Here is a 12,974-nt window from a genome sequence, read left to right on the forward strand (position 1 = left end):
TCCAATTTATGGGTGTGGATGCTCTAATAGCCTGAATAAATCACCAATCCAAGTATCCTGATTTTTGGGTGATGCACTAGATTGGAAGGTGTAAATTTGAACATTGGACCAATTCTGCAGATTAAGTTGGGAACTCATGGGAAGAAATACAGACGCAAAATTTTCCCAAACAAATGTGGAATTTAAGAATTCCACATCATCAATTAGTTAGCTCCAGACTGAAGGAAAATGGCAATAACACGGAAATGGAACACGAAAATATCATATTGGATCCAAAGAGAATGGGAAATAACAAAAGGAAAATTTGATAAAAGGAGATGCGTGTTCTCTAAAAGGCTTTAAATTCCTACCAAAGAGCAACACCAATATCAATTCTATAGGGAATGCCACCACGAGTTCTCTACAAGAAAGATCAACATCCAATAAAAGTAAGATCGTATGAAACAAGCCAAATATATCGGCAAACAGGGAGGGTCATAAAAGCATGATCCTTTATAATGATCCAAGGTAAAATGACAAGGGTCATATACAACACATAACATGAGGTAAGGTGTCGTCCTAAACCCCCACAACCAACTACATATTAGTTTTTGTTGACATAGAACTACCAAAGCAGCCACTCAAACATATAGGTTCTATAACATAACATATCATAAGATATACGACAAACCAGGGACACTTGTTCAAAACGAATAAGAAACAACGACATAACTTGGAAACTGATGTCATCATTAGCCAAGTCGCCATTCCACAATGTATAAACATTCCACTCAAGTAACATAGGCTGAAAGGAAGAAATCCCAACCAGATATCCTATGTTATATATTTAGCTGGCACGGCTCTTGATGACATCAAGGTGAATCTCAGATGGATCAGTTGCCTGCAACTCGATCTGAATTCCATCAAGCTCTCTCTTGAATCTGTCCTTTGAGCTCGCGTAGATCATCTTGTTCCTCACCCTTGATGTATCGGGAGACCTTCATGAAAAAGCAAATGCCTTAATTAAATGAAACAAAAGAAGTAATAAATACAGCCGAAAGTGATTTACAAGTTAAGAAATGAGATCTACCATGCGATGAAGAATATCCGGCTTTTTGGGACACCCTCTGGTGTAAGAAAATCAAAATCAAAAATTGCATAACGGCATTCATCAGAAGGAAGGCTATCTGTGAAAGCTTCATAGGTTTGTGCAGGATCACCAGTTGCTTCCACAATGACTTGCTTTTGTTTCTCCTCAATCTTGAACACTATTGATCGGTAGGCCCTTTTTGTCTTGAGCTCCAGAAACTTCAACTTGCACTCATCGTGCACAGCCATACCAGATGCTGCATTGGCCTGTGAATTGCAAGAAAGTAACATTGTAAGTCCCACTTGTACAGCAGAACCATATTTAAATAAAAAAACCACTGGACAATTAAAAAAACACAAGACAAGTAAAGAATATTTCAATAATAATCAACATATGAGAGAGAGATTAATTAAACCCGGTCCATGTCCAATTTGCATTACATGTAGGTAAAATTTATATCTGTAGATTTTAATTGGAGAAGATTTTATGCCACAAAATGAAAATTAAAGCTTTCGCCTGTGTTCCTTACAATGCCCTACCCTAAAACGCACTAAAGAAACAATGAATATACCACATCCATATTTGTAGCAACCCCCTCTAACTATATATTACATATACACGCATCAAAATATAACAAGAGAACAAATTAGTGATCTGTGTTATTCATTTTTGATCAGACTTATTCCGTAACCAAAACCCATGGACTAAAACTACATGCATATGCATCCATCATCTAAAATAACAGATCGACGCATAACCTATCTCACTGCCAAGTAAAACCTGGACAATAAAAGCTACCACGAACCATATCAACACCTCTGCTATACACACCAGATCCACAATATAGCCAAACCAGCATAGTATTATAACCTTTGCTCCTAAAACTACCACATACAGTATACAAAACGATAGTCCAGCACGAATCAAGATCAAAACGTTCATCATCAAAAACAATACCACAGTCATAACAGATCTGGAAGCTAAAGACTCATATACAAACAGTAACCGAGCTATCCATTCCATCCAACTCAGTTCTAACCACCAGATCGACCACAGATCGACCTACACCGTCCAAAACTCGAATCCGATCATCCATTTCCAACCTTAGTCATCTCAATCGGAGCACAAAGTTCGAAATCGGAGAGCTATTAGTCTCAGCTTTTCTCAGCAGCTAAAATAGATTAAGAGTCATAAAAAGAAAAACCGATCGGAGAAAAATAGTAGACTCACCATTTTCGGGGTTCAGCCGAGGAGCGACGGAGTAGGAGGTGGAGAGGATATAGGGGTTTCTGTTCTCCGATGACGACGACTTGCAGAAATGGAAAAATGTAAAAGAAGGGGGCTTTATATATGAGGGCTCGGTGAACGCCAGAGGGAGTAATAACGTGGAGGAGGTCGTATGACAGATGAGCGTGTAATAGATGATTGAGCCAATGGCGTGCAGCCACGTCTTGTGCGGCAACCTGTCCCGTGAAAGGCTAGAGCCAGCTGATTGACTCCGATTGCTCATCACGGCTTGAGCCGCTGCACACCACACATATTTTTGATATTTTTTTTCTAGAGAATAACATTTTGATAAGCATTGTCCGAATATCGAAAAAAAAAATAGAACATAAATAGTCTGGTAATAATGACTGAACTGCTCAAGCATGTGAGATATCATCATCTTTACATATTGAAGAGTGATTTGGTTGATTGATTTTGAAATATATATAGTGGAACTGGTTTTTCCAGAGCTCCTCCTTTTATTGTGTAGTCTCGTGGCATGTTAGTCTCGTCTAGTTCCAATGAATGTAATTACAACAAAATTATCACAACTAGTGTTTCTCTTTTCCATTTGATAAAATGGTTATATAGATTTAAACGTCAAATTAATGGGAACATTTTAGAGCTCATGAGTCTGGTTATATGAGAATATCATATAATAACTCAAAGTGGTGTGTAAGAAAACATCACATTTTTTTAGCATCGTGAATTATTATCTTAATGAAGTAAGTCGCTAAAGTCTTTACTCATTCTTTAGAACTTTAACTTTTGATTTAGATATAGTAAATATTTACTTGTTAAGTCATAATTAAAATTTTGTGGTTCATTAAAAACTTTAAGCTTAAGGGATACAATCATTCGCAAGCACGTCTAGAATGAGTCTAGAGATCTTGTTGTGTCCAGATGCTACCAGAAGCGGCCTCATAACCTATTAACCTATAGCCGCAAAATTAGGATTTGTGGATCATAATATTAAGTGATATTTATGCTACTACTTTGAGATTTTACAATAATCTCGCTATCAACATGACATTAAGGTAGCAACACATTACATGGTTGTTTTAAGACAATCCACAAGAGACTGTATTGTGAGACTATATTGTATACATTCAATAACTAAAAGAAAATTAGTTGAGAAATTAGGTTATCATATCTCCTAAAAATGTGTACAAATTATTTGATTTTGTGGTCTTACTTGCTTTTGGAATTCGAATATATATAAAATGTATAATATGATAACCTGTGTGATTGTAAAGTCTTCTTTTGTTGGAAATGTCAGTATTGTACAATAATTTGGATAGAGAGGGTTTGGCTGAGCTGGTAGTAAGCTCAGTAAACAAGTTGCTTGGATATTTTGGTCGTTGATGCACTGTAATTGTTTGATTCAGGCATTATTTCCCTGATATTTTTGAACAATTTGCCAACTCTAATATCGAAGAAATAAAATTAGCATGGAAAAGAAAGGGCGTGTGGTCCAATGAGATTCTTTTAAGCGTCGATACAACGCAACCACTTTTAAGATGTAACTTTGAATTATTAATCGGCTATGTACTAACATTCTACCTTTTAAGAAATAAATTTGAAAGAAAAAGAAAAAAAGGGGGAAATTATGGACCTGCACATAATCACATTCTTCCACATGATCCACTCGTTCTCTAGGTCCTTTTCCTGAGGCGCACAAGTGTTCTCCATTATTCCATTCTATTGCCAAGTCTGGATCTCCTATTTTTCTCTTATTTTGGTTGTCCTATTTATACGAACCTTAATCAAGTACCAACTACTCGTACTATACAAATCCTTATGATCATTAATTGGGGTACAAAATGTTGGTTCTCTGATTCACTGATTTACTCTAGAGTAAATTAGTTGGGCTTTATTTTGTGAACGTTGTTGACTTGTTATATATATGATCGGAAATGTCATTGTTCATGAACATTTTGTAAAGCATATGCATGTTTTGCCGACCATAAATCTTGAGGACCCTCAAGTATGAATGGATATAGACTAATGTAGCTGTTCGTAATCATTATGACGTGTGGATAGGTGGTGTGGCAAGGGCTAGGAGAAGCTTGTCACAAATCTATTAGTGCCACTTATATACTTGCCATCAATATGCAATTGTTGTAGCATGTACGTACATTTTTATAATCGAGTCTTGAGTGTGATTTGTATTTGAAGAAGATATCAATCTCATTAATACGTAGTACATTGTTTGGCTAAGGAGGGAGGGGTTATCATGGAGACCACGGTTTCTTAGCTCGTTGATTTCTCTTATTGTGACCACAATAGGTATTTAATTATGAAGGAGTTGAGTGTACTTCTAAAGTGTAGCAATCATGCTAATTTGAACCAAATAGTGCTCCACGCTTAGTTGTTGACTCAATCGGTATTGATAATTTCGTATGCCGTTCAATTCGTATTTGTTTTCATCGCTCAACGAATTAAACATCAGATCGTGATGAGTTATACGTGAAAACAACTCAGCCTGCTTGCTAACTCGTGTCAATCGATCCTTCCATTTTCAATGAGACTGTTAACCAACTCTTTGGTGATCGACCATCGGGCAATGCCACATTTGTTTGTCAATTATTTGATTCTTAGCAATGGATCAAATTCATTTCCAAAAACAAAATATAGCAATGGATCAAATAATTCGAAAAACAAACAGTTCGATCTTTTAACATTACAACTGTTGGGGTGAGAAGATGATCAATAAAGGATTGAAAGGACTCAAAATAGTGAGTCCAAGAAAACACCAAAGCTTTAATGAAGACTCAGATTGTCCAAGATGCTCCAAGAAACTGGAAAAGCTGGTTTATGTATTTAAGGAAAAGCATGAAGTGAAGAACCCAAGTACGATCTTATTGTGTACGTGTTTCTGAAATGGACCACATATTACTCCATGCTTATCCAACATTATGGGGCCATTCCTCTGCTGGGTCAGGTCGACCAATGCCCAACGGTCGACACAAGGAAGGAGATATTAACATGCACGTACCTTGAGAAATTTTATATACACCTGTTAAACTCTTAATACACACCATTTACTAATATAAGTTAAGAAAAAAGACAATAAAAATGTGTATTAAGATATTAATTGAGTGTATATACAATTTCTCACGTACTATTTATTAAATAAAACACATACACACGTATTACACTCCTATAGTAATTATTTATGCAGTAAAAATTAGTAACCAATTAACAATCAAAACTCATCACACATGAGAAAATTAGTAGGATATCTTTTTTTTGTTAGTAAAATAGTGGCCGAGTGAGCTACCACTTTGGAGTTGTTGAGCAATATAGGTATGAGTGACCCCTCTCCAATGAGAGTTTTTCATAAGCTAAGGTTCGAACGATAGATATTATATTACCAGGAGTATCAATTCAACGTCTGCCCTACTTATAGCTTAGCATGCTTCCATTAGATTGACTCTATTAAGTGCAAGATATATTCGTTTGTTTCAAGTAATATATATTTCAAGCAAAATAATGAGGTGCTTGTTAACGATCTTCAAATTATGTTATTGCTTTGTTTAGATTTATTCGTTAATATTTCATTAAAGTCTTTTAACATACACATAAGTTAACAGCCGAAAACATCATAATGCACACTCAAGGCTATAAATTTTGTGAATATCATTGCATCAAAATTGTGATTAGAAAAAAAAAAGTTCTGAGTTCCAAATAAAAGAATGAAACAGATTTCTAGAAACTAGCACTAATAATTAGGTATTCCAAACCCATCTGCCCATCATCTACCACTACAGAGTCAACCATCACCAATGTAAAAGTCACTACCATGTTCCCAACCCAAATTATAATCCAAAACAGTCGATCACACTGATATCTCAGTCGTAAATTACACCACAACAACTCTCCTTACATTTGCAGCAAAGCCTGCAACTCTCCTTGCATATGCTCATTCCCCAATTCAACCCTCCCCACTCTTTTTAGAGCCCTCACCAGTTAAATTTCTCCTCCTAAATCCCAATTTCCAAATATACAAAGTAGAAGCTTATAGAATATTATCCCTTTTTATAAGAATCAATGTTGTTGGACACGTATATATTGAATTATTACAAAGTTAGATATACAATACAATACAATGTAGTTCACGCAGTTTAATATAGTTGAAATCTTGTCACAATAAATAAAAACATTAGCAATACACATATAAGACAGTTTTTCGACTTCGTTAGAAAAAGAGACCGGTGAAATTAACCATATATTTTTCAACTTTGGATATAACAATTGATTTTGCAATAAATAAGAAAAAAGGTAAAGTGAAAAATCAATCTACCATCAAAGCTGAATCAGAAGAAAGTATTTTCTAGGAGTAAATCGAGCATCTCTAATCTATATTTTGACATACGATCGCCATACGCGACATTGGATCCAACCAAGCCATAATGCCATATTGTAAGCAATAATTTATGGCATACATTGGATCCCAGAGTATCCTTTTAATCAAAAACAAAGCATTAACTCAGATGAATATGAATTATATACGCAGGAACAAGAACCACAAGAACACGTAAATTAAGATCAAAGAAAATATCTTCCCATCAACGATTTTGTTTCCTCAATTTTCCGGATCATGAAAAAATGCTCAATATCTGAGACATCCACATTTTCCATGGCAAACACATAACCAACACCGATTGACATAAAACGAAAACACATAAGATTTTTCCATGACCAAATTACAGTATTTGGTTCTCCTAGTTATTGGCTGCGTCTATCGCTGTTGACTTGCTCTCCTTGGCATTCTCGGACCCTGTTTTCGCTGCCTCCAAGGACGGCGGAAGAGGAGGGGAGATCAGATGGGATGGCGGAGCCTGGTTGGTTGGTGCACCTTCTGCAGCAGCGGCCACCTTGTCTCCAGCCACGACATCTTCGGATAAGAGGAAGTCCGGGGCCATGAACATGCTCTGGGATGGCCTTCTCTGGTGGCGATTTGGCCTCTGAGACATGATTGTTCGGGATAAGAAGCAGAAGGTAACGGAGGAGGAGGAGAGTATTAGTATATAGTGATAGTGGTGTTGTCTGAGCTAGTTAGGTATAAGAAGAGAGCACAAGGTGTTGACTGGTTTATATAGTGAGGGAATGGGTTAAAAGCTGTTAGGTTGGGTTAAATGGGAAGGTTATCCAACTCTTGCAATCACATCATTACCCCCCTCGTCCCAATGAGGAGGTTGGTAGAAATGGAATATCACTAAATTGATTCTTATCTTGGAGGGTTGTAATTGTCTTTGCATCAATTCAGGTTAATTCTTTAAGTGAACATCACGTAAAAAGATAGTAACGTTGCGAGATGACTTGTGTAAAAATAATTACATTGCATGTAGTGTTATTAGTCGAGTACAAGGTTGATAATCGTAAGTAAATTCTCTGATTCTCTAATTTAGAAATTGTATCTATTTTTTATTTTAACAGATCTATTTTTATTACGTACTTATATGACTACTCAGTGTTCGCTTACAAATGAATGAAAAATGTGTAATGATATTTGTAAAGACTAAGGAGTACTAGGTTCCTTGTGATCTCAATCATCTCATTGTGTGGAAAAGCATTGGTGGCTGCAAAAACTTTCCTTCAAAACCGAACATCTCGTCTCATATAAACAATATGAGAAAGATTTTTTTTAATCTTTTAATGTAGGAGTGGTCTTTTAATGTAATGTTTGTATTATCCCTTTGAAAGAAAAATGTTTGTATTAATTGTGAAATAAAGTTATAAAAAGAGAGAAAATTAATAATATTTTGAGATTAAAATCTGTAATTTGTCTAATATAAACATATTTGGTAAGAATTCATGTGATTTGATTTGATGGAACAATAATAATGAGGGTATGAGGCGTGGGTGGGTGCGCGCATAGTACTTGGAACCTTCGGTACGAGTTTCAGATCCACATGAATCTTGTGGATAGACTTTACCTTTTACTTTTGTTTATTTATTTTTTTGTTTTCTGTAGCTAGTTAGTTCGATGAACCTATTGACTTTTTTTTTAAAACTTTGTTTATTTATTTAATAAAGGAGTGAGGCAAAAAATTTGATCTCATATGTCTGATAAACTCCAATAAAGAGGATAAATAAAAGTTCAATCTGACATGTGTACAACCACACATACAAAACCATAGATATAAAAACCTCTAGTAAATAGCAAACTCTAAGCTAATAAACCTTTAATCAAAAGACGGGATGAAGCTGGTAGCATTGGCAAACAGTTGTGAGATACCAAGAATAGAAAAAATAGACATCTCATGATGTTTCTTGTAAGGATAAAAGAATGCATATCAGACTCTCTGAACAATTCCAAAGATGACGTTGGGCTTCAAACACATTAAAAATCTTACATTCGAAACGCACCGGATTCCTAGTGATTCAAATAAACCAAATTAGATTACAGGAGACTAGAAACCAAAGTTGATGTTTAGGTTTTGGGAACGCTTAAATACCAACACCATTAAACACTTCATCAAGGGTATCCCAAGGCGAGAATGAATGAGAAAATAGAAGGCAAACTAATTTCCATAAAGCCACAATTTCAGAACAATGCAAAAGAAGATGTGTACCCGATTCCGCATGACTTTCACAAAAGGAGCAACGAGATAGAAGTGAAAAACATCACTGTTGTAAAACATCATCAGTTAGTAAACGTCCATGAAGAGCCTTCCAAACAACAAGAGTTTTGCGGGGTTGAATTACTTTACTCCATATCACTTTACCCCAATCTTTATGCTCTCCATGATTTGAGTAGAAAACAAAATCTTCTTTTGTCGTCAGAATTCTTGAGGAGGAGTGCGGCCATAAAAGAGAGTCAGATGTGTCTGCATCAGACATAACAATGCGCTCAATTTTTTCTGCTGCTCGAGAGAATGAAGAAATAAAATCTGGTGGGAGAACCCAATGAGAATCAACAATAACATCATTCACCTTAGCATGAAGTAGAATAGAGCCACTTACTCCAACACTAGTAGCAAGAGGCTCACCCAACCAATTATCTTGCCAAAAATATATCATTTTATCATCACCAACACTCAAATGCAAAGAATTTAAAAACATTGGCCAAACTTTTTTGAGACCCAACCAGACTGAAGATCTCTTGTAAGACTTTATAGGTTGGAAATCATCTTTCAAAAAACGAGCTATAAGCAAAATAGAGGCTGTAGAGAAAGAAAAGAGCATCTCCTAACATCTCTTTATTAGAATAACACGATTAGCCTAAATAGATCACGTAACTCCAAGCCTCATTCCTCTTTGAGTTTACAACAATGACGCCAAGCAACAAGAGACATGCCTATTTTCAAAGGGTCTCCAGTTCACAAAAAAAAATTCCTGATCCAAGATTGAAGGTCATGAAGTAAACCAGTCGGCCACTCATAAATTTGAAAACTATAAATCAAAATGCCTTGAATCACTGACTGAATAAGTTATAACCTACCCGCATGCGACAACAGAGAACCTTTCCAAGAGGACAACTTGCATCTCACTCTATATGTAATAACCTGAAAATACACCATCTTGGGACGTCCCTGGAAAATCGGAACCCCAAGGTATGTGAATGGAAGAGACCCCTGCTTGACACCCAAAATTTTCCAGATAATAAAGCATCTACAATGAGCATATGTCCCAAGGAACACAAGCGATTTAGATTTTATTGACTCTTTGCCCTGAATTCAAGCCTTATTCCTCCATAAACTTCATTAGATTATTCAAAGATCTCTTGGTACCCCGCATAAAAACCATAATGTCATATGCAAATAGAACATGTGAGGGTTGAGTAATACCAAGAGGAGCTGACAGTAAATCAATAAGTCCATCCTCAGCCAGCTTAGTGAGACCTCTACTTAAAACCTCTTCCGCAAGACAAAAGAGAATAGGTGACAAAAGATTTCCTTGGCGAGCACCACGAGAACAAGGAAAAAACCATTCAATCTCACCATTAACTAAAATTGATAAGTGTGCAGACCTCAAAATTGCTTTAATCCAGTTACAAAAAAGATCTGAAAAACTAAAAGCCTTCAAAACCCGAAGTAAGAAACCTCAATCAAGCGTGTCAAATGCCTTTTGCACATCAAACTTAATTGCAATGTTACCGCCCTTACAATTATGATCCAGGAGGTTAATGCATTCTGAAGTCAATATAATAGGGCTTGCAATAGTGTGGCCTCTAAGAAAAGCACTTTGGTTAGGTGAAATAATCTGAGTATCAATACTTCCCAAATGGCCAGCTAAAATCTTTGGGATAAGCTTGAAAATAAAATTCGCCATAGCAATAGGACGCAATTGCATTACGGTGTCTGTTCCAAGGACTTTAGGAATCAAGATCATTAAATTGGAATTGAAGTGGGGAAGAATGTATCCAGTATTAAAAAAACTCTGAACAACTTGGACTACTTCTGCACCAACAACTGACCAACACTTCATTAAAAAAATTCCACCAAAACCATCTGGACCAGGAGAACTATTATGATCCATGAAACACATAGTCTGAAATATTTTCTCAGATGTGGGAATGGCTGTTAACATAACATTATCCTCAGTAGTCACGAGATTAGGAATAAAGATGTCGGACTTTAACCATTGCATGAAAGAAATAAGAGTTTTGGTCACTTTCAATAAGCCATTTTATCTTTGATTTATCACATAAAAATTTCTCTTGAAGCAAAAGAGCCTCATGAACTTGAACATTGGCAACACTATCTCTGGAAAGCAAGTCATCAGAAGGACACAAGTTAGCAATTTCCCACTGAATTATATGCAAATCATCAAATGACTTCTCCACCATTATTTTACATCTTGCATAGTTTTAAAACTATTCTGTTTTAATGACCAATTGAGTAGTTTATTTTCACGCAAAGTCTACAACCAGCTTCTCTGCTCCCATGGCAACGTTGTGACGGCTAACGCCGAACGACCACCAATTATGTATGTACTTTGCATGCTGAGTTCGGCAACGGATTTGGGTCTCCTTCTTCACCACTACGCACCCAACAATTTGCTGTTCTGGTCTGCACCTCTCGCTTCTGGTAATTCCAGCTTCATTTTACAATGATCAATCCGTATTTACTGTTCCTTACGTGATAGTGAATTAGTGATGCCCATGTGTTAGATTTTGGATGTGAACGATATACCCTTGTCAAATGTTGCTTGCTTTAATTGTTGAAGATGTAAAATTTCGGTTCATTTGAAACTTGGAAGGTCTTGGTTTCCGGTTCATGTTTAGTTGCTTGTATTCAAGTTCATGTCAACTAGTGCACTATAAACAATGCCAATGCAAAAGAAGAGAAGTGCAAGATATGCTTCATGTGATTTTCTAGTTTTGGGAGCAAAGTTGGTTAGGAACTGTAATTAAATTTGTGCAATTGCCAGCTACTTGGCTGCTGGGCAGTGTTCAATAAAGCCTCTGTATCCACATAAATTCAGTGCTGAGGGAAGTGTCGAATTATCATACTAAGTTGTCACTGCCTCCTTGTACCTTGCAGACAAGGAGGTGGCTCCAACATGGTGTTTGGTGTGTTTAGCTTGATTTAGGGAAAGTTGGTTTGATGTTACTGTTATAATTATTTGAAAAAGATTTTTGGTCTTTTTCAAATTTTGGCTTGAGTTCTGGATGCAATATCCAGCAAGTTTCCTCCTGATGAGTGGAAGAACCACAGTGAGCACACTTCCAATCAGCTTTCTTTCCCTTGAAACCACCATTAGGTCTCTGATTTGCAGCAAAAACTCTAGATTCAGAACTGCTTGCCTTGAATTCAACCTTCATCACTTTTCTGCGTACTTCCTCTCTTCGAATAATGGTGCAGACATTTGAGAAAGTTGGCAAATCAGTATTCATCAGCAGGTGACTTCTCAAATCTTCATGCTGAGAACCAAGGCTTCCAAGCAGCTGAAAAACCTTGTCCTCATCTGCTCTCTTGAGCAAAATAGTGTTGTCAGTGGTCTGAGGTCTATAAAGACTGAGCTCATTCCACTTGACTTAAGACAACCTAGATGCTGAATGAATGAGTTTTCACTTTTCACCTTGTTTAATCTTAGCAATTTCTTGCATCAATTGATAGACACGTGCAGCATTATTTTGATTTTCATACATATGTAGCAATGATTGCCATAAATCTAGAGCAGAAGTGCAATATTGAAAAATTTCTTGGATATGAGGTTCCATAGGGTTGAGAATCCATGCTCTTACCAACAGATCCTTGCTTAACCAACCATCACAATCTGGCTCACTTGCTGCTGGTGCTGTGATGGTTCCCCGGATTAAACAAGCCTTTGTCTGCCTCCTAATGCTAGTGTGACAGCCATTGGACCATCTGAGATAGTTGAATTCATTCAACAAAACAGAAACTAGTTTGCTGCTTGTGTTGGAATCAGCTTCAGACATAACTGGTGACATAGTTCCAGCAGACAGTGTTCCAGCAACAATAGAGAGATTTCCACTGCTTGGATTGCTGCCTGGATTGCTACTGGAACTTGAGGTGGAAGAATCTCTAGCCATAGCTTAAAGAGAAATAGATGCAAATAAAATTTGCGGAATGAAGAATAAAAAAGACGGGCTTAGAAAAGGTCCTGCTCTGATACCATGAAGAAATATGGAGACAGATTCAAGCCAAAATTTAAACTCTTTGTA

General features: G+C 36.6%; 1 protein-coding gene across 1 annotated transcript; it reads right to left on the reverse strand.

Annotated features, from left to right (window-relative positions):
* Positions 1-472: 472 nt before the first annotated feature.
* On the reverse strand, positions 473-2,400 carry LOC126801043 (actin-depolymerizing factor 3-like). The gene is made up of 3 exons (XM_050528496.1): positions 2,300-2,400; positions 1,070-1,335; positions 473-977 (listed from the first exon to the last, which is right to left on the reverse strand). Exons 1-3 carry the CDS (start codon positions 2,300-2,302, stop codon positions 827-829), a joined length of 420 nt encoding a protein of 139 aa, XP_050384453.1. The 5' UTR covers positions 2,303-2,400; the 3' UTR covers positions 473-826.
* Between the last annotated feature and the right edge of the window lie 10,574 nt (positions 2,401-12,974).

This window comes from Argentina anserina, chromosome 6 (assembly GCF_933775445.1).
Source record: "Argentina anserina chromosome 6, drPotAnse1.1, whole genome shotgun sequence".
Classification (NCBI taxonomy): Eukaryota; Viridiplantae; Streptophyta; class Magnoliopsida; order Rosales; family Rosaceae; genus Argentina; species Argentina anserina.